The sequence below is a fragment of the Mycteria americana genome, chromosome 2 (genome assembly GCF_035582795.1).
Source record: "Mycteria americana isolate JAX WOST 10 ecotype Jacksonville Zoo and Gardens chromosome 2, USCA_MyAme_1.0, whole genome shotgun sequence".
Lineage (NCBI taxonomy): Eukaryota > Metazoa > Chordata > Aves > Ciconiiformes > Ciconiidae > Mycteria > Mycteria americana.
In genome coordinates this window covers 6,635,876-6,663,656 of record NC_134366.1, presented here as the reverse complement: position 1 = coordinate 6,663,656, position 27,781 = coordinate 6,635,876, and the positions used below count along the sequence as shown (strand labels likewise).

At 39.1% G+C, this 27,781-nt stretch overlaps 2 protein-coding genes across 3 annotated transcripts in view; one reads left to right on the top strand and one right to left on the bottom strand.

The window, feature by feature from the left end:
• Positions 1–380: 380 nt before the first annotated feature.
• WDR48 (WD repeat domain 48) overlaps positions 381–27,781 on the top strand; it is a 30,471-nt gene continuing 3,070 nt past the window's right edge. The window contains exons 1-17 of the mRNA XM_075492320.1: positions 381–448; positions 8,661–8,801; positions 9,135–9,213; positions 9,492–9,574; positions 9,693–9,822; positions 12,636–12,724; positions 13,616–13,717; positions 14,088–14,312; positions 15,731–15,805; positions 16,156–16,258; positions 16,567–16,664; positions 18,536–18,643; positions 19,073–19,169; positions 19,693–19,788; positions 24,595–24,703; positions 26,190–26,277; positions 26,845–26,921. Coding sequence (XP_075348435.1) covers positions 401–448; positions 8,661–8,801; positions 9,135–9,213; positions 9,492–9,574; positions 9,693–9,822; positions 12,636–12,724; positions 13,616–13,717; positions 14,088–14,312; positions 15,731–15,805; positions 16,156–16,258; positions 16,567–16,664; positions 18,536–18,643; positions 19,073–19,169; positions 19,693–19,788; positions 24,595–24,703; positions 26,190–26,277; positions 26,845–26,921 — 1,748 coding nt within the window. The 5' untranslated portion in view covers positions 381–400. The remainder of the gene's footprint in view (positions 449–8,660; positions 8,802–9,134; positions 9,214–9,491; positions 9,575–9,692; positions 9,823–12,635; positions 12,725–13,615; positions 13,718–14,087; positions 14,313–15,730; positions 15,806–16,155; positions 16,259–16,566; positions 16,665–18,535; positions 18,644–19,072; positions 19,170–19,692; positions 19,789–24,594; positions 24,704–26,189; positions 26,278–26,844; positions 26,922–27,781) is intronic.
• The window catches only part of GORASP1 (golgi reassembly stacking protein 1), a 31,466-nt gene continuing 17,360 nt past the window's right edge, over positions 13,676–27,781 (bottom strand). For both annotated transcript variants that reach the window (XM_075492321.1, XM_075492323.1), the window contains one exon: positions 13,676–17,807. Coding sequence is in view for 1 of the 2 variants with exons in the window: in XM_075492323.1 (XP_075348438.1) it covers positions 17,774–17,807 (34 nt within the window). In the remaining variant the exon portion in view is untranslated. The remainder of the gene's footprint in view (positions 17,808–27,781) is intronic.

Sequence of the window (27,781 nt, the reverse complement as noted above, 5' to 3'; positions counted from 1 at the left end):
GAACGCCTCAGCCCTGAGCCGAGCCCTCCAGACGGAGACAAGTGACCTCACGCCGCAGGCCTGGCCTGCCGTGGAAAAACATGGCCCCTGGGACACCGCAAGGAGAGAAGAAGACACCCCGTAAGCAGCAGCACGGGCGAGGACATGGCCCCAAGCCTTTGCGGGAAAGGACTGCGGGAATGCTGCTCTGTGGAGAACATGGCGGAGGCCGGGGGCAGGGCGGGAACACTAGCTCCGCCCCCTCCTCCGGCCCCGCCCCCTCCGGCCGTTCCCCTAGCAACGCCTCGGGCGGTGACCGCCCCCGCCCCACCTCGCTGCGCGGGCTCGGAGAGGTGAGGGGGCGGAACTTCCGGGCCGGCTTGCCCTCCTCGGAAATGACATCAGAGTGTCAACATGCAAGATGGCGGCGCATCATCGGCAGAACACGGCGGGGCGGCGGAAAGTGCAGGTGGGGGCGAGGCAGGGCCCGGCGGAGGCTGCGGGGCGGGCGCGGCGCGGCGGGGGTCTGGCACGGCACGGCCCAGCCCGGCAGGAGGAGGAGAAGGAGGAGGAGGACAGCTTGCGGCGGCGAGGCGGAGCGCGGCCCGGGAGAGGGGCGGTGGCGGGGGTGGGGTCTGCGGGCGCGGGCGGCGGGCAGGTGGCGGGGAGCGGCGGGAGGGCGCCGGGCCGGGGAGAGCGGGCCTGAGGGGCTGTGGCAGCGGCTGCTCTCAGCTGGGGGGGGGCAGAGCTGGGGGGTTTCTATGGCAACGCAGTCGCCTCCTTCCCTTTCCCAGCAACACTGAGGTGAAGGGGAGGCACCCCCCCACACCCCCCTGTGGCGCTCCCCCACCTCCACTGACGTCCGTGGAGGGGGCGAGTGGATGCCCTTGGCAGCGCGGCCTGGCCGCCGAGGGGGAGGAGGTGCCGGTCGCTGCCCAGCGGGGTCAGGTTCCCCAGCCCGGAGGAGGCAGAGCTGAACCACCCCGCCCGTCTGCCCTTTCCAGCTCCGGTCAGCCTTTCTTCAAGGAGGGCCGTGGCCTAGGCAGTCTGGCGGGTGTAAACTTTCTCACCTCACCTGCGAGACGATCCTGCTTCATGGTGTGGGCTCATACGTAGCTATGAGTACAGTTATAGCCTTGGTGGAGACTGGAATTACTGAAATGTGTGTAAAAAGTCAAGACTCTTTAATAGTAAAAGTCATGAAAATAGGTTTATTATGGTCCTCAACTTTTTTGTTCGTGTTTGTGATACTACCAGCACTTTAAACGTTTTTACAGCTTTCGCTATGGAAAAGATTTAATGCTTTATCAATGTGCAAGGCTGCCTGCCTCTAGTGGCAAGTGCAAGTTTCAGCTGTATCTATCTGCTGTGATCAAAAGAAATATTGATTAAGCCTGAAATAGCATTAGGATCCTTCCAAACAGAGGTGGGTTCAGTTTTGGAACGCATCTTTTGCGTTTTATCCCACAGAGGAAATGTGCACTTCTTTATAGCCTTTACTGTTTTTCATGGTTAAGGTAAGCACTCGATCAATACTGTATAAAGAATTCCCTTTGCCCTTCCAAGAAAACCCTCTGACATTCTTTAAAATACAAAGAATCCAAAATATAATATCCCTTTATTGACTTCGTTGCCTGTGCCATAAACAAGTTTTTGCAGGTTGCTCTCCTAAGGAAGGAGATTTTATGATAACTAGATATTTCTTTGATGTAGTCCTATTTTTTTATGAAGTATTATTTCCCTGACAGCAATGTGCATCAAAGAGTACATTGTTTCCTTTTTTATTACTACATTCCTTTTCCAAACATTACTTAGCTCAAAAGCTTGTATTTACAGGTGGGTTTGTCCTGGTTTATGATTTCTTCTTTTCCTCTTTTATTGTGTTACGTGATTTTTTTTTTTTTCATTTCATGTACTATTACACTGATCTGTGTCTCAGCCAGTACATTGTAAGTCTAGATCTGCAGAGAATAACTTTGGTTGTATTATCAGCATATCTAAAACCTTGAGCAGAAGCTGGGTATTTTCTTGCACTCTTACTATTTCACCTACTTGGTTAGAGACAGGATTTTGTTTGTGTCATGCAATTCTAAGTGGCTGTTGTATCCAGCCACTGATGGAAAGTTAAAACCACTAATGATTTACTTGCTTCCCAATGGTTGAACATTTAGGGTACTGCTACATCAAGCTTTTGAGAGTGAAAGGAGGATAAATTTCTCCCAAACCTATGAGACTAGGGGAAGAAGCTTTTTAAAAAAATGCCTGTTGGGCATGAAGGAACTTGATTCTTTCCATGGCAGGAGAGCTGGTTGAAGTTTATGGAAATGGGAACTATTATTATCTTGGATGCACCTGTTTTACTGGTAAGCAGAACCATCCAAAATAGTCAGTTTAGGGTGCTTCTGCATATAATTGTATGTTTATAAGGGCTTAATCAGAATACATGTTTTAGGCCTCACATTTAAATCATTAAACTTCTTACTTTTTTATATGCATGGAATTTATTTTAAGTCAGGCATTTGAAATGTCCAGCGGCAGGCTATTGGTGTTTCTGAAGCTTAGCTATGCATGTCTGAAGGCTGCAGTAGTAAGGTTGTCTGATTTGGGAAGGGAATGGGGATGCAGAGGTGTGTCAGATGCTGCTGTGTGATGAGAAACAGTTGGCCATATGCTGTAGCTTTCAGATATGTTACTGTGAATTAAGTCAAGATGAAGCCACTTTTCAGCAGGTGGCTTAAAGTAGCTGCCCTTGAGGGGCTGCGTTGTAACTGCCCTCCCAAACTTGCTGCTTGGCCAAAATGAATTCGCCCCCACACTCAAAACCCATTGACAGAACATGGGAATTTTGCCATAAGTGATCTGGATCAGCATCTTTATTATTAAATTATTGAATGAATTTTAAGTCCTTTTTATCTTTAAGTCTTGTACAGAATAAGATCTTTTTGCACTGACTTTGTCATATTTATGCACTAATACTGCATTATGACAGCAAGTAGAAAGTAGTGAAACAAAAAACCCTTTACATTTAGAAAATATTTCAGCTACTGATTTTTTTTAATAGTACCATTTATTAAAAGCGCACTAGATTTTGTATGCTGTAACTTATTAGATTTTATCTATATATTATTTTTATATTTTGTATATAATAAATATATAAATTATATTTATAAATTATATTTATTTTATACGTAATACTTAAGCAAACGAATAGCCAGTAAGTTGACTCCATTGTAAAAGGATAAAATGAACTTCTTAATGCCTTCCATTACTGTTATTCAGGTGCCTGGAGCACCTGATAAAAATTCAAATATCAATATGTTTTTAAATTAAAAACTTAGTTTAAGAGATACATCTGCCCTACCAAGATACTAAGGCAATAGGTTTGGGGGGTTTTTTTGGTGGTTGACTGCTGCTTCTGTCATTTTTTGATTCAATTTATGTCAGATCTCATGCAATCCTTCCAGTGATTTTGAGAAATATCAGGTTTTTAATTGCTTGCAATAGTATTTATGTCTGAAATTTTTCTCTACTTAGAAACAAGGAACGGGTGCTGTCAGAGCTCGGCTGTTCACCGTTTCCTCCACCATATTTTTAAAAAGCAGATTCTTTTTAAAAGCAGATATTTTTAAAAGCAGATTCTGCCCATCTATTAAGACAAAATCTGTTATAAGACATGTAATGTAACAAGGGTAACAAGATTTCAGATCAGCTGATACACTCATCCATGAAGGAAACACATTGTAGATCCTGTATGAAATTCACTTGGCTTTGTGTGCCGATACGTATCAGTTGACAGTAGCTTTATCTCTGGAGCTCTTAGATAGTCATTAAAATGATTAGTCCTGATCCATTTAGGCTACTGAATCCCATAAATTCTTTATAATGAGGGTCCATCACCCCTTAATGTCTGTGCACTGCTGCAGTGAAAGATTCTTATTTGTTATGGGAGTTTATAAAAGCTACAGCAGTATAAATGTAAAAGGCCTTGGTCATTATTAAAATATTTCATATCCCACAAATCTTGCCCCTCCCAGACCATCGTGGCAATAAAACGACTGTGATCTATATCATAGTCATTATTATCTTTGTGGTTTGCAACTGACTTTGTGAATCAATGTAATGAACAAAGCAGAAATGTGCTCTCAGTCTGCTCTGTTTGAAGTGAATGCCGTTTGGTGCTTAGAGTCACAACTTCTTGGTGACCTTCACAGTCCCCTCCAGGCAGAATACAGTGCCTTATCTGGAGCGATAAAAACGTGTATGCTGTGGGTCAGAGCTGAATTTTACCACGGCAATTTCTTCTCAGCCAAAAGCTTGTTGCTTTTACATTGTTTAGATATGTGTGTGTACACATGTACTTGAACATACACTTTATATTTTTGCATTTGTTTGTATAGTTACTCTATTTACTAATAGTTCTTATATTTCTTTTACTCAGTGATGCTCAAATTTAAAAAATGAAAAAACACTTTCTGACCTTTTTCGCAAAAATAAGAATATAATGGAGAACCGCATGTGGATTATCAGCAATCTTCCTCTGTTCATCTTGGTGAACTTTTTGGTTTAGTGAACTTGCCTGCTGTTCACCACTCTTACACAAGTGTCAGGTCTTTTAAATCAAGTTGTTGTTGCTTTTATTTTCCATTTTAAATGGAAATCCATTTTAAGTTCCCTGTGTTGAGAGGCATTTCAACACCCTTTCAACATATTTTGTGGAATCTGTAACTTGGCCCTCTGTGTTAATATATAATTAATGTATTTGAATACAAGCCTGGATGCTTCTGGTGTGATGTGCCCCTTTCTAAAAGTTTCCATGTGGTGTACAGCAAATGTCTTGTGAGATTATTTTTAGTTCAGCCATATATTCTGTGTGTCTTGTTCTAGTTTTTTTTAATATAGAAGATGTTTATTTCGGTCTCACTGACTGTTTTACAAGAGTGGACCATTTAACATTTTTTGTTTTTGGATGAGAAAGGAAATTTATTAAGTATTTCCAATGTAAGCAACTGACAGTTACTAGGATGTCATTAGGCCTCCAATAAGAGTTGGAGAGTGCATTGTTGTGCCATAGTCATCACTTTCAATTCATATTCTCTTCAGGAAAAGTGGTTTGTCTTGTCCTTACCTAACTGCTCAAATAGCAGTATTCATTTGAAACGTTGGTGTGGTATCCAATAAACTTGCTGACCACAAAATAATTTTCTTTCATCTTAATTTTTCCCCCGTGTGCTTTTAGTATAAGAAATAAAAAAATAATTTTAAGGAGCACATGCTTAATTTGGATTAGAATCACCTTTATCATTGAAAAATGGCTGTCACAGTTTCTTCCCATGACATGCAGAAAACGATCATTACCTTTTCTTTACACAATAGGGATTTATTTTCCTTCTTACTCTTATATCTTAAAAATTTAAGACAGTTTATCAGGAAAGGTATACTATTTCTTCTGTGGATGGAAAATAAAACTTTGTAGAATTGTAAGTCTGAGGAGAAACAAAAGTAACTGGTTGAATTCTATGAACAGTAGCAGTCACATTTTGTGTCAGGTTTTTTTGTTTTGCCATCTTTTTTTCCATCAAAGCTATCATGTATTTACATAAAAAAACGGAACAGTAGGAAATAAGATTTTAATCTTTTTTAATTCGGTTGTTACAGCAGAGTTACTTTGTCAAGTTTCTCACAGGAAGAAACAAGGATGATGTTATATTTAATGCTGAACTGGTACCGAGATCTAGCATTCGCTCTTAGATCTACCACAGACTCATTAACCCTGACACAATATAGTTCCTCTCTTTGTCTCAGTTCTCGTAAAATATAAACAATACTTGCCGAGAGATGTTTGACTAAATTCATGTGTGGAAGTTATTAAAAGGAATAAAGAGCAAATTAAATTTCACCTTTGTTTGAATATTTTGGTACTGGTGGTAGTGGGAAACGGTTGTCAGTCTTCCCCTGTCGTATCTTTGAACAATGGAAAAACAGGACCCAGTTGAGCCGTCAGGCACAGTTTCAGGGTCTTCTAGATAGAAATTTAATAGTTACTCAAATTGCATTATAGAAAGAAGTTAAAATTATTTTACTACATCTAATCTCTGTGAGCTTTTTTCACTGCTGGTTTCTCTGTTAAGAACAATATTTAGTTCTTTATTTTAGCGAGAAAATATTTTATCCACTGCATTTTAAGAAATTATGAAACTACTTTAATTCTGTCAAGATTAATGTAGAAATATGACTAATTCTGTCAAGATTAATGTAGAAATATGAAAGTATCAGTCATATATGAAAAGTACCTTATTTACTAGAGTAAGCCACCATTTGCTTTTTTGCATTTTTAAAATAGTTATTTATGGATGTTCTTTACTTGAACTCCTGCAAATTAAAAAAAGTAACATTGTGAGCAAAAAGCTCCTTAAAATGCTTGGGTGACTAACATAGTTTGACAGTCTTATTTATGAGTGGAATAAAGAGCTCTATATTATACCTGAAAATATTAACAAATATGGGAGGTGACTGACAGAAGAGGAACAAATGCAAAAATTGAGGATTTGTAAAAAAAATATCCTGCTAGCAGTTTGGAGAAGCAAGAGCTGAGAGGCCCCTGCTGATCTTGAGTCTGACACTATATTTCAGGAAGAGATTGTTCGCCCTAGTCACTAACATCAAATTTGATCTACTGACCTATAGGTTTTGAATTCCTTTAATTTGCATCTTACCTGCTCACACTTAGTATTTTTAACGGATTATTTTCATTGGCTTTATTCAAAGAGTTTGAAAGCAGTGTGAATTCGACGGCCATTCCTTTGCCTTGTGTTTTGTATCAGGTTAAACCTTGACTTCGTAACATTCTTTTACGGAAGTAGTCTGTGCGGGTCTTCTAGCAATGTAGACATGATATGATCAAGCCCAGGTGAGGAGTTGCACATACATCTTGCTCCCTGCATCACAAAAACCAAACCAAACAAACCAAAAAACCCCCAAAACCAAACCAAACTGCAAGTATTTTAAGTGTTTTAACATAACAATATTATGCGTGGTTGACGCAGTAAACTCTCGGTCTTCTCTCAGTAACATCTCTGGAGCTGTGTGTAGGCAGAGACTTGAGCATGGATAGCAAGAAAATTATGGATGAGTCTGGAATAGGTGAGAGAAGCCGAGAGTGTTGGAAATTAGGACACAGTCTGAAACTGGGAGGAAGAGCTGTGACTCTACAAGGACTGTGAGTGGCTAACAAAGACTGAGCAAGAAGTGCTTTAAGAGCACTGGGACATAACATAATATATGTAGTAAATGGACTTGTGGAATGGTAATGGAGGGTATTAGGGCGGAAAGATTCAGGAGGCTCTTAATTTTTATCCTCCAGTGTTGGTCTATAGAGTTGTTGCAGCTGTTTCTGAAACAGAGAATAGGACTGGACGTGTGCTTTCTAGAAGCGTCTGTTCTCTTACTGTGCTGCACTGGGACGGGATAATTCAGTTGAGGTGTTGCCCACATTCACCAAATGGACCTGTCAGTTCTTGCGGTATAGAATCTGAGATGCTGTAAAATGTTTCTTCAATGATAAGGACCACTAAACATTTTGTTTAATTTGTTGGATTTATTTTGTGTAACTGAGATTTGGTCTGCAAGACGTTTTCTTTATACTGCTATAATGCAGTTATTGGAGTGAAAAATTGCTTTCAGATGTCTAGCCCAAGACTACTCCTTGAAAGCATTTTCAAAACACTGGTACTTATGTATACAAATGATTCCTGCTGTGGGCAGACTGGATCATACCAAGCCTAAAATTTTACCTTGTTGTTCTGATTATATTTTACAAAATGTGGGAAGAGGCATAGCTGGCAGCTTCCCTTCCTTTTCTTTAAGTGTGAGGGCTTTCCTCATAGTAATGCATAAACCCTGTGATAAGGAGAGATGCAGCACAGTGTGAATGGGGTAGCTCTGAAGAAGCTGCACTGCCTTATAATTGTGTTTACTGAACAGTAATAATGGAGAGTGCTGTAGCCTTTGCAGTATGTCTCCTTAAATCTCCTTTTAGCGTTTCTGAACAAAACAATGAAATAACCTATACATGTAGTACTGTCAAATACAGAAGGAATGAAAATTATTCCTTTAGTTATCTGAAAGAGCAGTAAATATTTGTGCTTCTTAATATATTAGAAAGTAGGTAGTTTTGAAAAAATTAGTTTCAAAATAATAGCAATACCTGAAATAGCTAGAATTTGTATCTGCAGTCTTTCAGTGCTTCATAATCCTTAGTGACCGTATCCTCTCCCTTGTGAGTCTGGGAAATAGTCATCCCAGCTATAGACCCTATGAAACCTACTTAGGAAGTGAGACGCAAACTCAGTGTGTTGTCTAAGATCACACAGAATATCTGTGTAGAGCAGGGAGTTGAACGAAGGATTCTCTGGGTCTAAGCTTGAGTTGTAATGATTAAATAATCCTTTAGGCTCCAGTTCTAGCGCTGCTGATATCTTCTCTATGATTCTTCCCAATTTTTGGGGTGGGGGAAATGACTGAGGTGGTGTTGGTAACTCTCAAACTGACAGACTTATTTAACGCTTGTAAAGCTCTTAATATTTTCTACTCAAGAGCCTCACAAAGATGAAATTAGATGTTAGGATTTTATGGCCAAGTCAATATCGTAATACCGTAATTGGATTTGTGTAAATGTATTTTAGGTCTCCTATGTGATTAGAGATGAAGTGGAGAAGTATAACCGAAATGGGGTAAATGCACTTCAGCTGGATCCAGCATTAAATAGACTCTTCACAGCAGGCCGAGACTCTATTATAAGGATATGGAGTGTCAATCAGCACAAGGTAAGTCATGAGAGGATTCCTATGTCTAAACCTACTTTTTTCCAAGTTACCATGCTAGTAAGCCGTCTACAGGTGTACATCTGATACTGGTTTTTAACAGCTGCCACTTATTATGATAGGAAAATCATTTTGATATTGCTCATACTGTGATATCTTACATAGCTGTGTAGTTCTTTCACAAAAAGATTCTGGAATAGTGACTTCAAGCAACTCTGCATTAGGCAACTTTTGATCCATTTGAAGGTTGAAGAAAATATCACAACAGGATCTGAGAGTCACAATCTTTTCCATTTGTGATGAGATCTTATAAACTTTTTTTTTCTTAATTTGCAGCAAGACCCTTATATAGCATCTATGGAACATCACACAGATTGGGTAAACGATATTGTGCTCTGCTGCAATGGTAAAACATGTAAGTACTTAAATATTTGAAACCTACAGTATTCAGAAATTGTGTATAAAAGTATATTATCTGCTGCTTTAATTTTTTTCCATCTTTTCTTAGCATGTAAAATTAATTTGTGATGTGTATTGTAAATTTGATCAATAGTGTAATCAGATATTTTAATGAAAATCTAAATGTGTGTATGATTCTTGTAATCCTTTTGAAAAGCAAATTAGAGTAGTATGAATATGCTCTAAAGTAATATAGAAGCCATTAAAGTTTACTGTTTATTCTTTCCAATTTAGTGATATCTGCTTCTTCAGATACTACTGTTAAAGTGTGGAATGCACATAAGGGATTTTGCATGTCAACACTAAGGACGCATAAGGTGAAAAACATTATCTGTAAATACTGTATGTTATCACTGACAATCTTTCAAATATTAAGATGTAGACTTCACATGGATAATGCTGTTGATTCATGTTGTTATATTTACTTAATTGTAGGATTATGTGAAAGCCTTAGCATATGCAAAAGATAAAGAACTGGTAGCATCTGCCGGGCTGGACAGACAGATATTCCTCTGGGATGTAAATACTCTAACAGCACTGACTGCCTCAAATAACACCGTAACAAGTAGGTACCTGGGGAGGGGAGGCAAATGCAGTGCATTTTATTGAGTAGCGTAATCTGTGAGATCAATTTAAAACTATAGATACTTGTTTCTGTGTGTACATAAAAAATGTGCCAGAAAGTTTAAGGTAGTTTTAGTATGTAATCAGTCCATCTATTTGGTGTTATAATAGCTGAAAATCCAGAGCAGCCCACAGTCATGGCATTTAGAATAGAGGACAGGTCTCTTTGAACATTTCCTCCTGAAATGTAATGTGCTGGTATTCTCTGAAACTTGATAGAGCTTTAGCTTGAGAAGGTTTTTGCTCCTCAACTAACCCATTATAGAAATTTTCCCTTAGGTTATTTGTCAGAGCATTTTCTGTGTATTATAATCTGGTTGGTTTTTGAGGGTTGTTTTGTTTATGTAGATGCTGCAAGAAGTGCAGTACAGCTCCTAAAGCAGAACTTGATAAATTTATCAAATCTATCTGTCAGAAGAATAAAGTTACTAGATAAATTTAGATTTAAAAGCATGCGAAGTAATACTAAGCACTAATTACATGTAAGGATAGCATACTAGTGAGAGCTAACTCACTAGTTAGATATTAGAACACAAGGGGAAACTGTCCATAGATTCTACTTATCAGGGTTAATCCTTAATGTCATCATCATCTTTTAAGAAGTGGTCTGTCCTGCTTCTCTATTGCAATAAAGACATTAGAATAAATTATGAGATCTTTCCCCATAGAGCAATTCCAGCACCGCTTTCTTAGAATAGTCAAGATAGAGCTGGTTAACTTTCTCTTCTGGAATGTTTCTCTTATGTTTCTCTTACACTGGCATGTCTGTGTAGCCTTCAGAAGAGAGAAGGCTTCTAGTGAGCTGTGTTGTTGGACTGCAGAATGGTATTGGGATGGCACATGACTGCACATAACTAAGTAGATTTACCTTATATTTCCCAGAAGTTTTCTTTCACTGAAGGTAGAATTATTTTATCACCAAACTTTGCTGATAACTTAAGTTATGTTATAACTTAAGTTATAACGTAAGTTATGCTATCTTCTGATTGAACAGGGAGTTTTTGCAGGAAGAATTTATTTGCTGGCTTACAGGAAGACTTGGTTGTGAGGGGGGAAAAAAAAGGATTTCTTGAGCACAGCAACAGTGATACAGTACCTAAATGATTCAAGTGAATCATAATTGGGAGATGGGGAGTACTGAGGAGCTGATGCTTGTTTTGAGCCCGAGATCAAACAGAAGTGGAGGCATTACCACTAAGATGACAGAAATAAATTTGCATTTCTAGAGTTAGAACAGTAATGCTTCATAAGGGGGAGAAAGGGGAAGCGAGGGAGTTGTTTTTCTGTCTTTCTAGTGCTCCCAACTAACAGTGTTTCTGTTGGGAAGAACACAGTATATGTCCTTAAAGAATCTGGTTTTCCTCAGTCCTTTCAAACAATATTGATTTTTTCAGAGTGCAAATGAAGATTGTTCTTATGCATTAATTTCCTGTCTGATTACAGGGAAGCAACGTACACAAGCCAACAGTAAAAGGAAGCCTAGTTTTAATGAGTCTCTCAGTCAGCATAGCCATAATATAAATTAAGTGGAGAGATTTTGCTTTTGAGAGGTAGTCCCTTCCAGAAGAGGGTGGAGTTGAGCTTTGCTTTTGTTCTGGCATAAATTTTGCTTCTGTACGCTTAAGATTCTCTCTTCCATTCCTGATGGCCTGCTTGTGATAACTCTGGACATTACCCTTTCATAAATTATTATGGTTGTTGAACAGTGTGCTAACCTTCAAGAGTTTTCAGTTCTGCTTTTTGCCTTTAACTGTTCTCTGGGGACAGCGGAAGACTATGGTTTTATTTTGGCTACAAATAGTAGATTTCATTTGAAAGTTTACATTTGGATAGCCATAGCTAGTGGTTAAGAGAACCCTGATGTAAAGCTGCATAATTCTTTCACTGTGACAAAATGTTTATGATATTGGGTCACACATACTGTGTTAGAAACTTATTTCCATAATATACATAAATCGTTATATAAAGTTTCACATTTTTGCTGGCAATACAGTTTGTTGCTATTCTTAGCCTTTTTGGCATACTGATCGTATGGTTTGGAGGCTTGATGAAATGCCTAATGGTGCTCTCTGAATAGAAGATTTTCATTTGCTGTGTCTGTGCTTTTCCCAGTTGAGGGACTGGTACTTTAATCTGTCCAAAAGTAGATTAGGCTAGAAGGTGCAGAATTCCTCAACTCTGATGACAGTTGTGATGCTAAGGAGTTGCCATATGGTTTTCCCAGGTGCAAAGGTAGCATCCATGCTCAAGTAACATATTTCAACACTGCAGTGTAACTTCAGTAATGCATCTCTGCTGAACTAAGAGAAGCGCCTTTAATATATAATGTAGAGTTTTACTGCTACTTGGCTTGGAAAAAATCTCTGCACTTAAATCCAAATGCTATGTATTCTAAGATCCCATAGAAGTATCATTCTCTAGTGAAGCAGTTGAGAAGAGCAAGAGTACCTTGATGGTCCTGGCACTGAATTGTGGTGCCAAAAGAGCACCAGGGCTGTAATGACCATAAGTCTGAGGGCTTACTTTGTTTTTATGCTAGCAGTAGATTAAGAATCGGGATGGGGTTTTCCTAGCAATATGCTGTCTACAGTAATTCTTTTTAAAGCAACTGTATGGGGTAGAGTGGCACTGTTGTCATGGGTCAAAGGGTATTAAAACATCCTTTTAAAATACCTATTAAAATTTTTGAGCGAATACGTATGTTTTTCAAATGACAGCATTAAAATTGAAAATGTAAATTTTATTTTGAAATAGCTTCTTCCCTGAGTGGGAACAAAGACTCTATCTACAGCCTTGCAATGAATCAAATGGGAACAGTTATTGTATCAGGGTCCACTGAAAAGGTAAGCAAAAATCTGGTAAGGCTCATTCCACTTCACTTCAAAATTTAGTATAAAGAGACAATTTTATTCATTTTCAATGTCATGTCTGTAGCAGCTTTTGTGTTTTTAATAGTGAGGGTAGACACTTTTTTCTGTAAGCGGGAGTGTAAGTGTAGGATACAAATACCTGCCTCAGTTTGAAGATGTGTATATATCCATATAGCTTTAATACACAGAAGAGACAATCATATCATCTTACGTAACCCTCTCTCTACCAGAGATCGTTACATTTCACCACAAGAGCTCTGATTTTGGGGGCACATTACTCAGATTATTATAAAAATTGAAGCAGTTGCCACAGGTAAGAAAGAAATGGTGCCATCAATTTGTAAGGCCCCTGCAGGAGGTGGGAAATGAAGTGAGCTAATGAAGTTCAAGTGTTCCCAAGAGATAGCCCATGCTCTTTGTTGTAAAGGAAGGTAAAACACCCTAAAGTCCCCTGCGAGTTGTTTTTTTACCTAATCTAACCTTCAGAGAATTTTATTTCCAAGTCAATATAAAAATGAAAATAGGATACACCAGCGAAGCATGTAAGAGGATTCTCAGAATCTTTTTTTACCCACATCACACTATCCTGTTTCCAGTCGCTTCCATTCTTTAATTTCTTAAGAAGACAGAAAAAGCCAGAGCAAATGAAATTAAAATCAAGCGAAGAAAATCACATCTGATTATTAGAGGTGCATAAGATCTAGTTATCTCTATCTTGTCGTAACAAAGTAGGATTTTGATGATGGATGTCTGTGTGTTCAGAATAAGGGTCAGTTTATTCGGAAAGGCTTAATTTTCTGTAGAGAAAATGCATTGGTGGGAAGAATGATGTTAATGACAGTTATCCAATGTCTGTTTATGTAGGTTCTAAGGGTGTGGGATCCAAGAACTTGTGCAAAACTAATGAAGCTCAAAGGGCACACGGACAATGTAAAAGCTTTGTTGTTGAACAGAGATGGCACCCAGGTATGTGCTTTAACTTGAGACAAAGGCATTTTACAGAATGCAGAAATGTCATTAGTCTTTTTCAATATAATTATTTTATCTCATAGATTACAGAAGGTAGCTTAACAAGTATTTTACAGATATTTAGTGATTAAGGGAGGGAGGCGGGTGGGCGAAAGCTCTGTTTTATTACAGGTCCATCTAGGTATGGAGGGGGTGGCTTACATAACAACTCTAGTCACAGTTTCCAGACATTTTAACTGCCGGTCTTTGTTTAGCACCGTCTTAATGGAAAAACATAACCATAAGAATTATGAAAGCTCTTTATGGAAAAAATGATTTTAAAAGACTTAAATACCTGCTTGATTTAAGTATGATGGTTGTTGCTCAGTGTCTTTCAGGTAGTTCTGATGGGACTATCCGCCTGTGGTCCCTTGGGCAGCAGAGATGTATAGCCACATATCGAGTCCATGATGAAGGTGTTTGGGCTCTGCAGGTCAATGAAGCCTTCACTCATGTTTATTCAGGAGGAAGAGACAGGAAGATTTATTGTACAGATTTACGAAATCCTGATATCCGTGTGCTTATCTGTGAAGAAAAAGCACCAGTTCTTAAGGTAATTGAGTTTAATTTAGAGAATCACAGAATGGTTGAGGTTGGAAGTGACCTCTGGTGGTCATCTGGTCCAGCCCCTGTGCTCAAGCAGGGCTACCTAAAGCTGATTGCCCAGGACCATGTCCAGACAGCTTTTGAGTATCTCCAAGGACGGAGACTTTGCAACCTCCCTGGGCAACCTGTGCCAGTGCTCAGTCACCCTCACAGTAGAAAAGTGTAATTGTATCGCATGTTGTCTAATGAAATAGTGGCTTGAGGTATAAGTTGATAAAAGAATACGTATTGGTACTACACCACATCTTCAGTATATTGGCTTTGTCTCCTAAATTATGTCTGAAACTTAACTTTCTGAAGAAGATAAATGCCTGGTAGCTACCTAAAATAGGCAAATTCAAATATTACTGAAATTGAATTTGCTTCAAATGTGAAAAGTTGTTTTTACCAGACTCTAGTATGGTTTTAAGAAACTAAGCCTGCATTGCCAAGGCTTTAGACAAAAATGGATGTTTCTTAGCAGCAATATATATGCACAGGACTGTGTTAGAATATATTGCATACTCATGGGAACCAGGAATAAAATTTATTGTGGGTTTTTTGAACACCTATACATGATGTTTTCTTAACTGGAGAAAACTGCATGCACCAGTCTGAGTCTTTTGAAGAGACTGCTTTTTGGATTTTTTTTTTTTTTTTTTTTTTTTTTCTGTCTGTAACTCTAGATGGCATGACTTTGGAACATGTAGGTGTATAAGGAATGTGCGATTGAAACAGATACCAGTATGTAAGCAATCTGGCTTTCCTTGTGAGTGAGCTCTGGCTTAGTATGTTCAGATAAAATTCTGGATGTATTAATGTAGTTTTGAAAAAGTCAGAATCTGAGAAATTTCAGTTCAAAATGGAAAATGAAAGCTATGGTCAGCTGTACAAAGATCAGAAGGGGTCTTCTAAGATCTTAGCTACAGTGATTCGTTTTTGTCCAAGAAATGTAATAGCAGAGCCAAACATATAAAGTTCTGCATTTTAATTAGTACAGAACTTCTTACATTCTCTTTTTAACCATGTGAAGTATTTGAATGCAAAGTAATGCAGAAAATACTGTACTTATCAAACTGTCCATTAGACAAGATTGCACCATGCTAGAAGCAACTTTTAAATACTGGGTCTTTAGACACGTTGCATCTACTATTGTCCATGTCCAGAATTTATTTATTGAATATTTGAAACAATTTCTCTGGAGTTTAAAAAATTACAGCTTAGTTATTTTTCATTTAAACTTTGTATTTCTTTAGTAAGCTGAAAGTAGTGCTGTTTCTGAGATACATCCAAGTATGGGAACAGGTCTACGCAGAGCAAACGTTAATTGAACAAAGGAAAATTCAGTTAAGTGTGCCTGAAATTATCTGTGCTTTCATTATTTAGATGGAACTTGATAGATCAGCTGATCCTCCCCCAGCACTTTGGGTTGCAACAACTAAATCCTCTGTCAATAAGTGGGTAAGTGATATATTTTACACTCTGTGAATTCAGTTAAGTAGTCATGAGACTTGCAGTCTTGGTTTGGGAACTGTTGGACTGTTGCTTGCAATTTGACTATGGCTTGTTGTGGTCTGTAAGCTTTCTTTAAAATAATCATAAAATGTTAATATTGAAATTGATCAAAAGACATTAAGCTTTGAATTACTTCCTTTGCTATCTATCTATGCTGCTTTTAGAAATAAATTATCTTACTCGGAACTGGATGGTTAACATCTAAATAGCAGCATGAACTGGCAGGTGTTACTCACAGATAAACGCAAAGTTTATAGATTATTATGAATGTGTCGTCGTTTTGTTTCTTTCCCTAGACTTTGAAGGGAATTCATAATTTTAGAGCATCTGGAGATTATGATAATGATTGTACCAATCCTATACCACCCCTGTGTACACAGCCTGACCAAGTTATAAAAGGTAAACAGCTGTTTTCTTGGGTACCTTAAAATCTGTTATCATTAGCAGAAATGGTAGATCTTTAAGACTGGCTCAAGTTTTTAGGTACTTGATACTATGATTTCAAACGAAACCAAGACAATGTGGTTATCATCTATCTAGTGTTAGTTACAGTTAAAGTAGTGTTTAAACTTTGGTGATATCCAAGTCTTACACAAAATAGTGAAACCAAGGAACAGTCACACATGTCATGTTATACAGTTTAATTTAAGGTAATATGAGGAAAAAAAAAATCACTGTAGTGACCTTAATTCTTGTTTGTTTGCTAGGGGGTGCTAGTATTATTCAGTGCCACATTCTTAACGACAAGAGACACATATTAACCAAAGACACAAATAATAATGTGGCATACTGGGATGTCTTGAAGGTAAGTATATTATAATTTTGAATTAAACATCTACTGTTGGATGATTCATTATTTTGTACCTTTTTTAATATATTTTTTTAGTGTGTGAGATTCCTGTGGTAGAAAGTAACTCATCTTTCTGTCCCAAGACGTAATGCAAAGATTGCTTTTTGAAAGGGGAGGGGGCGTTTCTGAGCTTTTCTGCATCTTTGCCTGACATGACGCTAGGTATTGACATCTTCATTCATCTGAAATTCAGACCCTTGAATTATGTCCTGAAAATAGTAATGTTTGTTTTGATTGGGTTTTGTTTCAAAGAGGGCTCGTAGAGGCCCATGGCCATGTCTGCCCAATGCAGTATGGAATAGCATAAGAAAGCTTAGCTTGCAAAAGGGAAGCCTGTGCTTCAGGTCTTGCTACAAACCCACAGATCCCAAGCGAGTGTGCTGACTAGCAGTCTGTGGAGTAGTCCAAGAGTGTGAACTCACCACTTCCCTTGTTAGTTGGCAAGATAGCAGGCAGGACTGGAAGGAAAGTTAGCAGAAGGAAGCATGGCTTCCGCCTAGCGCTACTTGCTCCTGTGAGAAGAGAGAGACTTGGCATGGCATTTCTTTATCTTGCTTTACCCAGTGATTGGTTAGAGGAGAGGGAAAAGAGTGCAGAAAGGACTGGAATCCCAGATCAGTGAGGTGGTCAGCAATTTCTTCTCTTGCAAAATCCTGTTTGAAATTCTAAATCTTTTTTTCATCTTGAACTATGCAGCACTCCCACCAAGATTCAGTAAGGAAGTAAAGCACCCTCAGCTAACTTACTGAGTTGCTGACTGAAGTGAGAAAGAAGGGAATTAAGTTGGAGAATGTAGATTTGTACTAAGAATTATCTAGATTACTTTTGTGGAAAAGTGAATAGCTTTTCTTTCTTTCTTTCCGTTTACAGTTGGTATATATTTAAGTACAGTGTTAGATCTCAGGACCAAAGTCAAATGCTAATGTTAATTTGTATCTTCATTCAATTCTTTTTTCTCTTTTGTTAGTAAGGGTTTCAGAAGCATCTCTTAGATATGTTTAAATACATACTCACTTTAGAGATGGGGTTACTCACCAGGTCAAAGTGTCATCTTATATGTAGGATCACTGTGCTCTAAAGCTGAGACTGTTGAGGATTCTGGAAGAAAAGAGGGAGGTTTTCTCACCTGTAGCTACACCCTTCAATCTTTGCTTCCTGTAACTTTTCCTGGATTTTGAAGAAATAAGTCTTGCAAGGTTACAATCCTTAGAGTTTGCTTAAAGCATGTGTTTCAGGTTTCATGATGAGTCTGCAAGTGGATTACAAGAATTCAGATGTTAACAGACTTACTTGAGGAACTTTAAAAATAAAAGTATAAAATAAAACAGATAGATAAACTAAAACAGGAAAAAAGAATCTGCACACAAATTCACTCATTGCTGTTCCCATTGCAGTAGTTGAGCTGAATTTGTTTCTAGATTTGCAACAAATGTTGGCGTTTGACGGAGAGTTGTACTGAAATATTGATACTGATGGGGAGAAGAATGACAGAGGATGCTAGAAGACAGCTATCTGCTCAGTGATAGGGGAAAAATGTTCTTTATTAATGTGAAGTAATACTTCCATACTCTCCACAGGCTTGATGCCACTACCTCAGAAATAAATGATAAATGAAAAATAAAAGTTACTTACCACATTAACTGTTGTTCAATTTTTTGACAAAAATTTGAACCTTTAACTTGTGTGTTTCTGGACTACAGTACTCATGGAGAAATCATAAGTCGCAATCATTCCAAGTGTATATGAAAGTCAAGTAAAAGATCTGAGGTGTTGATATGACTCAATACTCGGAATTTAAAAACTTGTGTATTTCTTTTGGTGTACAGGCATGTAAAGTTGAAGACCTTGGGAAAGTAGATTTTGAGGAAGAAATTAAGAAGAGATTTAAAATGGTGTATGTGCCAAACTGGTTCTCAGTAGATTTGAAAACTGGGGTGAGATACAACTCCTAAATCTGTTGTTCTAATGTCATATTTTCATATATTGTTGTTCTAATGTCACATGTATTTCATATGTTTTCATATACTGTTTGTTCACAAAGGTTTTAGTGTGTTATAAGTTTTGAAGAACGATCATCATTTATCTGATGGGTTAGACTTATTTGGAAGCAAACCAGCAAATTTTCCCTCAGTTCTTAATAATCTGAATAACAGATTTCCCCACACACCCCTCATGGTATGGTCAGTTTAAATCCACCAATACCAATTATGAATTAATACAGTTTGGTAAACAAAGTGTGCTGTCATACATTTAGCAATTCTTTGGTTTGTATTCCCAGCTAAGTATGAACAAAATAAATTTATAGACTTGTTTAATACAAAAGAACTATTGCATTCCTCTTCCTGGTGGTCTTTTTCCAACAGATGTTGACAATTACTTTGGATGAAAGTGACTGCTTTGCAGCCTGGGTTTCAGCAAAGGATGCTGGATTTAGCAGTCCAGATGGTTCTGATCCAAAATGTAAGTTTTAACTAATATTAGTGTTTTATTGAGACAAAAAAGCAGAATAAATTCCAGTATTTGTGTTTCAAAGCATTCCAGTGCGACATATATCAGTAGCTGGTTGGATTTTAGGGCTTATTTTCTTGAGACTAAATTCTGCAGAGTTCTCCAATGAGAATGTTTGCTTTTTTCTGAGACATTGCAGTCATGTTCAAGTTTCCTATTTAACTTGGTTTTAAATCTTCAAGAAGCAAAAGGGAAAAAGTAATATTCCCAAACTTGGAACCATTACCTAATCTAGAGAATGTTATAGCATGTGAGTGATCCAACGCTAGTGATTCTAAAATCAGCTTTTTCTGAAAGATTGTAACGTATAGCTCTGAGATTGTGATAAGCAGATTTCTGCGCCCATAAGTAGTTTGTTTTGGGAACAGAACTACTCAAACTTTTGGGAAAGTTTTCAGCTGTGGATCAAATGGAGAATATTGTGATGCCAATGGTTTTTATGTAACTGAAGTTCTACCTCGCTGTGTCTTGACAGTAAACCTTGGAGGGCTTCTGCTGCAAGCACTTCTGGAATATTGGCCTAGAACACATATCAATCCAATGGATGAAGAAGAAAATGAAATAAATCATGGTTAGTGTTTTAATATCTTCCTTTTTTAGGATTTGTTCATACATTCTGTTTGTTTATATTTCTGTTTCTTTAACAGATACAACTGGATTTGCTGTCTTATACCTGTCTGTATGCATTGTAGACTAATGCTTTTTAATGCTTTTAAATTTGCTTTACACCAAAACTTGCTGAGTAGCTTTCTTCTGAAAGTATCAGCAAAAATCTTAAGGACTCTAGTCTGTAAGAAAGTAGGTGAATAGATGATTCTGAAATTACAGAAACATAATGCCTTGACGAAAAAACAATTACTGGCAAAACTAAGGCTAGACTTGGAAAAGAAACAGCCTAGATAATGGCAGTAAAGAGCAATAGTTCAGTCATTCAACATTAGCCAGTATTGTCTTGACATAATTCCAATTTGTTTCTAGGTATTATGAACAATATAAAATGAAAGGAAGATTTATTGGAAAAAAATATATTCAATGGCCATTATAGTAATACATGGTCTATACAAAACCATCTTAGAGTGGTGTTTTAAGGTAATAATGCTAAGTCTAATCAGGCATGAGATAAAAAGCACAGCTATGTAAAATGTAAGATAGAGGCTGAATTTGGCAGAATAAAAGAGACTGTATAACTCCTAAGTTTGTGGATTATTTTGACATGAATTCAATCCAGATCAGAGTTGACTGAAAAGTCTTGTCTTTGGTGATTAAGTAATTACTTTCTACAGATAATACAATTAAGAAAACTGTAAGTTCAGCAATATCTTGCCATTTTGTGACAAAGATTGTGCCGAGAGTTAGCTACTTTCTGCTTTCAAAAATGACCTCTGTGGAGGGTTACAGCACTTGGCAGGCTTTTCTGGATAAAGTTGCTGGTTCTCATACTTTTGTGTATTGGCAGTCTACAGCTTGAGAGCCAGATAATATATAAGAAGTACAACTCAGGCTTTTGTATTGTTGGAACACTGATCACAGAATCACAGAATTGTATAGGTTGGAAAAGACCTTTAACATCATCAAGTCCAACCGTAAACCTAACACTACCAAGACCACCACTACACCATGTCCCTAAGCACCTCATCCAAACGGCTTTTAAATACCTCCAGGGATGGCGACTCAACCACTTCCCTGGGCAGCCTGTTCCAAGGCTTGATAACCCTCTCAGTGAAGAAAAATTTCCTAATATCCAGTCTAAACCTCCCCTGGTGCAACTTGAGGCCATTTCCTCTCATCCTATCACTTGTTACCTGGGAGAAGAGACCGACCCCCACCTCTCTACAACCTCCTTTCAGGTAGTTGTAGAGAGCGATAAGGTCTCCCCTCAGCCTCCTTTTCTCTGGGCTAAACAACCCCAGTTCCCTCAGCCGCTCCCTATCAGCCTTGTGCTCCAGACCCTTCACCAGCTTCGTTGCCCTTCTCTGGACACACTCCAGCACCTCAATGTCTCTCATAGTGAGGGGCCCAAAACTGAACACAGCATTCGAGGTGCGGCCTCACCAGTGCCGAGTACAGGGGCACGATCACTTCCCTAGTCCTGCTGGCCACACTATTTTTGATACAAGCCAGGATGCCATTGGCTTTCTTGGCCACCTGGGCACACTGCTGGCTCATATTCAGCCGGCTGTCGACCAATGCTCCCAGGTCCTTTTCCACCAGGCAGCTTTCCAGCCACTCTTCCCCAAGCCTGTAGCGTTGCATGGGGTTGCTGTGGCCCAAGTGCAGGACCTGGCCCTTAGCCTTGTTAAACCTCATACAATTGACCTCGGCCCATCAATCCAGCCTGTCCAGATCCCTCTGTAGAGTCTTCCTACCCTCCAGCAGATCAACACTCCCGCACAACTTGGTGTCATCTGCAAACTTACTGAGGGTGCACTCGATCCCTTCATCCAGATCATTGATAAAGATATTAAACAGAACTGGCCCCAACACAGAGCCCTGGGGAACGCCGCTTGTGACCGGCCGCCAACTGGAGTAAACTCCATTCACCACCACTCTTTGGGCCCGGCTGTTCAGCCAGTTCTTAACCCAGTGAAGAGTACACCCGTCCAAGCCATGAGCAGCCAGTTTCTCCAGGAGAATGCTGTGGGAAACCGTGTCAAAGGCTTTACTGAAGTCTAGGTAGACAACATCCACAGCCTTTCCCTCATCCACTAGGCGGGTCACCTTGTTGTAGAAGGAGATCAGGTTGGTCAAGCAGGACCTGCCTTTCCTGAACCCATGCTGGCTGGGCTTGATCCCTTGGTTATCCTCTACATGCCGTGTGATAGCACTCAGGATGATCTGCTCCATCAGCTTCCCCAGCACCAAGGTCAGGCTGACAGGCCTGTAGTTCCCTGGGTCCTCCTTCCGGCCCTTCTTGAAGATGGGTGTCACATCTGCTAATCTCCAGTCAGCAGGGACCTCCCCAGTTAGCCAGGACTGCTGGTAAATGATGGAAAGGGGCTTGGTGAGCTCTTCTGCCAGTTCCTTCAACACTCTCGGGTGGATCTCATCAGGCCCCATAGACTTGTGAGTGTTTTAAATGGTGCAGCAGGTCACTAACAATTTCCCCCTGGATTATGGGGGCTCCATTCTGGTCCCCGTCCCTATCTTCCAACTCCGGGGGCTGGGTACCCAGAGAACAATTGGCCCTACTATTAAAGGCTGAGGCAAAGAAGGCATTAAGTACCTCAGCCTTTTCCTCATCCTTGGTCACTGTGTTCCCTCCCCCGTCTACTAGGGGCTGGAGATTCTCCTGAGCTCTCCTTTTGCTGCTAATGTATTTGAAGAAGTGTTTTTTGTTGTCTTTTACAGCAGCAGCCAGACTGAGCTCTAGCTCAGCTTTGGCCCTTCTAATTGTCTCCCTGCACAGCCTCGCTACACCTTTGTAGTCCTCCTGAGTTGCCTGCCCCTTCTTCCAGAGGTCAAAGACTCTTCTCTTTTTCCTGAGTTCAAGCCAGAGCTCTCTAGTCAGCCAGGCCGGTCTTCTTCCCCGCCAGCTCGTCTTTCGGCGCCTGGGGACAGCCCGCTCTTGTGCCTTTAGGACTTCCTCCTTAAAGAATGTCCAGCCTTCCTGGACCCCTTTGCCCATTAGGGCTGCCTCCCAGGGGACTCTCTCGACCAGTCTCCTAAACAGGCCGAAGTCTGCCCTCCGGAAGTCTAAGGTGGCAGTTTTGCTGACCCCCCTCGCCGCTTCTCCACGTATCAAAAACTCTATCATTTCGTGATCGCTCTGCCCAAGATGGCCTCCAACCATCACATGGCTCACAAGTCCTTCTCTGTTGGTGAACAAGAGCTCCAGCGGGGCACCTTCCCTCGTTGGCTCACTCACCAGCTGCGTCAGGAAGTGATCTGCCACACGCTCCAGGAACCTCCTAGACAGTTTCCTCTCTGCTGTATTGTATTTCCAGCAGACATCCGGCAGGTTGAAGTCCCCCACAAGAACAAGGGCTAGCGATCGTGAGGCTTCTCCCAGCTGCTTATAGAATAGTTCATCTGTCTCCTCATCCTGGTTGGGGGGTCTGTAACAGACTCCCACCACAATATCTGCCTTGTTGGCCTTCCCCCTGATTCTTACCCATAGACACTCCACCCTATCATCACCATCATCGAGCTGCACATGATGCTGCACTACTTATTTCTGTGGACAGTTGTGGATTAGTGGAATGTTTAGAATATTCACTACAGGATCAGTCTTCATTTTCCCTTTCAAAAGTAACAATTAAGAAACTGACACTGAACAGTGACTTAAGAAGATAAAGTGTGCCTGTTGGACACTGAAATTTGTGTAAAGAGACAAGAACTTAAATACATATATATATGTATATAGGTGCAGTATTGTTCCTCTCAATTTGTTAACAGAAGTGTTACGAGGAAATCTTCCAAACTGTAGGATTTTTTGCTTGCTCTCACTTCAGTGGAATATCCATCCCTTCTAATAGAGAATGGATTTTCTTTTTTCATTTCTTTGCTTGATATGATTTTTGACCTTTCTTTCACTACATGTGCTGCTGGTCAGAAAGCTAAGGAATTCTTCATCTCATGAGACTATGCCATTTAAATTTCTTATGTTGCTTTAATTCAACATCATGTTCAAATACAGTAATTAGATGCTGCAGTGTAATCGAGATGGCCTTTCTCAAGTGAAAGGAAGGCATCTAAATACTTCTATATTGTGTTTCAAGATATCTGACTGACTAGAAGCTGTGCTGTTCAAGAGGTGCATAAATAATGCTGATTTTTCTTTAATCTTATCCTATCCATCTGATGTGGAATCAGGTTCTTCAGTGTTTGAAGACCATGCTGCTATAACTAGCTAAAAATAAATTGAATTTAGAATGCAGTAACTTCAAGGAAATGTGAGCCCGAGCTTTACTAGCACACTATTTTGACATCTGGCAAATCCAGGTAGAAGAGCAAAGCTAACATCCTTCAGAGTTCTGTACTGTCAGTGTAGAGGGGAAAGATAGTCTTGTCTCAGTGGAATCTCTTTAGCTGATTTCTAATATTAGTCTTGTTCAGTTTGACAAATCCTCAGAATTCTGTTAAGGAACTGGAGAAAACTAATAATCAGGTTTTGGCTCATGAGCTCTATTTCCCTTTTCTCAAAGGGTTTTGAAATAGGCCTTCCACAAACCTGCACTCATCTAGTTACTCTCTAGTGTTCCTTTTTATATACGTGCTATGTGTTGGAAATGGGGATTTTCTTGTTTTTTATGAAGCTTATGATTTTGTTAATTTATGAAATACATTAGCTGTAGGTGGAAAAGACACTTTTTGGTTTATGTATACCCAGTTTTAAGGCCTAGTGCAGTCTCACTGTTGTGTATATTTTTTTTTCCAGCAGTGAATGGTGAGCAGGAGAACAGAGTCCAGAAAGGAAATGGATACTTTCAAGTGCCACCACATACACCAGTTATTTTTGGTGAGGCTGGAGGACGCACTTTGTTCAGGTATAAAAACTCAAGAGTGTAAATTCAGTGGCTGAACAATCACTTCCTTTGTGCAAGCAGAGATGTTCTCAAAATGTAATACTTGCATCCGTTCTGTCCTGTACATTCAAGGCATGCCCTTGACAGGCAAAATAAGCAGCTGTTAATGATAATTTTGCATTGTCCAACTGAGTAGGTGAGTTTGAACACCAACAAGGTGTGGAGTTTTACAACGGTAAGAGTTGTATATTGTTCTTAGTTGTATGCCATAGCTTTGATATCCTTTTGGGTGCCCTCTTCCTGCAAACTGATTAACTGAACTTTGTTTTACACTGAAATTGTGCTACTTTAGATTCTTGTAGAACTTCTCTTACCGGTCTGTTGTGCTGGTCTTTGAGCATTAATGAGTCAGACAGGAGATCTTACTAGAGAGTTGGTTTCTGCTCCCAAAATTATAGTTGATGACCCATTAGAAGGTCCTAAGCTCTGGCAGGTAGGAGCACAGGTTCTGTGTTGTTATGTGTATATACTGATTACCCTTCTATTTCTTTTCATTCTACATTGAAAAGCCTAACTGTGATATATGATACGTCAGAGAGAGTTTAATAGTGCTGCAAAACAAATGCCAAGCTTTCAAATAACGTGAAGCATTTAATATTTACTGACATAGTGGATTTTAAATTTGAGGTGTGGGGGATGTTTGATTTTGTTGGTTTTGTTTCCCAGGCTGAATAGGCCCAAAAACTATGTAACTTTCAGTCCATGAATTGGTCAGTAAAACAGGGTAACCTTTTTCAGCTTTGAAAACTGATTTTTTTTTTTTTTTTTCCTGCAGTATCAGTGTATTTACATTGTAGCTGGGGCTTAATATTTGCATCCATTCTGTACTGGTGGATCTTACGTCTTATACAGCTTGTTCTCAAGAGAACACTGAAAATACACCATTGGAAGGAGCAAGCCATGCTTATTGGACCTAAAAGGTGGCTTGTAGGACTCTCTGACAAAATACTTAATTGGAATTTATAAAATTATATGTGGCTTTGTTTCACCATTTTATGTGTGCATTTCTTAAAATTGGTTTTATTCTTTCTATTTGGTGAGGGCTTAGCAGACGCTTTACATGCAAGGCTCATTTTTCCCAAGCAGAAAAGAACTGCTTTATGCCAGGTGCCTTTCCCCTTTCCTGACAGTTTTGTACTTCAACACACAAACATACGCAATCCACGAGCAAAGTAGTTTTTTAAATTTCTCTGTGCCATAGCCTATAGTCTCCTGAGATACTTCTCCCTGTTTCTGCTCTAGGGATCTGTCTTCTTCCTGCAGCTAGTTTTTCTGGTCTTTACAGAAAATATATGATCACTTCCCCAGTAAGTTTGATGATGTGAAGGGCCAGCTAACCAAGTTCAAGCTCCCTGCCCATTAAAAGGGCAGGTCCTCTCCCGAAAGCTTTTTAATGCACATTACAATAATTGGTTTCATTCACAGAGGTTATTTCTGTATGTCTTAGGTTATTATGTCGGGATTCAGGTGGTGAAACTGAATCTATGCTTCTTAACGAAACAGTGCCACAATGGGTAATTGACATCACTGTGGATGTAAGTATCACGTGTATAGATTTTGCTTTTTTGTTGTCTGTTTTAAGGTGAACTGCAGTTTTTTTAACTGTACAGGATCTGAAATGACACTTTAAATTTTTGCTCTGTTTGTATTTAAAATAAGTGGTCTCAAGGTCTGTATTCAACACCCTCTGAGATTCATTATTTTTTGATGTGTCCAGTTAAGGTATTTTTGCTCGCTTTCTTTTGACAGGAAGTCTTAGAAAAAGAATTCAGAATACTGTGCATAATTGGTATCCTTTTCAAGTGTGGAGCTCAGGAACAGAGAATACTCTTCATATTGCTGCAGTCTTTTGATACCGTCTAATTTCCTTTGAAATAAATGATAATTTGTATTCAAAAGCTAGATGATATATGCATCATATAAATTGAAGCATCTCAGGAGTATGAGTAATTTGGAAGTTAGCTGTGGTGGTTATGTTGATTAAGAATCTCTCTTGGTTTCTGATAATTAGGAGCTGAATATACTTCACATACCAGCTGGTGGAAATAGGAGCTGATAACAGCTCATCCTAAATTAACACTTTCAAATTTGTTTCCTTCTAGAAAAATATGCCCAAATTCAATAAGATTCCATTCTACCTCCAACCTCATTCATCATCAGGGGCAAAAACTCTAAAAAAGTAAGTAATGCATATTTGAGTCTCAAAACTGCAGAAAGAGAATTGCAAGCTCAAAAAAAAAAAAAAAAAGAAACCAACAAAAAACCAACCCTGTTTGCCAGAGAATTGTGTTCTGCTTCATTAATTTGTAGAAGCTTCTAGTCATTTAAGCAGCATCGCTCTGAAGTATTGAATTGTATCAGAGTATTTGAAAGAACTGTAGGTTTTTTGGGTTCAATGGGCAGTTGCTGAAGTTTATGCTAAGAAATGTCCAAGAACTAACTACTGAAATTAGACCTTCTGTCTTTTGTGGTATTTAATCAGAACACAGAGGAACTTTTAATATATTGTTACACTGTTCAGAACCACAGTTTTATATTATGTTTCCTATTGCTAACAGTGATGAATAATAGCTTTTTAAAAGGAAAAGGTACAAAACCTGACAGTAGGGAGTGGAAGATAGTCTGCCTGTCACATTAGCTGTAACTGGGAGCTATATAGGTTAGAAATCAATGCAGGTCCTCAGATACGAAGTCAATGTCATAGACAGTATGCCTACCACTTATGTGCAACAATTTTGGGTATTTTCCACAAATGCCTAGTTCCTCTTTAAGTCTTACTGAATTCTTCACATCAGAGACAATTTGTGAAAGAGGAGCTTCATAGGCTTTTTGTGTACTTTGTGGAAAAACTGCTGCTGCTCATTACTTTAGAATGCCCTTCTGTTAATGTAGGAGGGTGAACAGCATATTCTGGCTTACCTCTTTTATTATTCCATATCCTCTGTTCTTCTCTTACTAATCCCTTTGCTATTGAAAGAATGAGGGTTGTGTACAATACTCGTCATCTAAGGTTTGATCTTAATTCGGTCTTTTGAATAT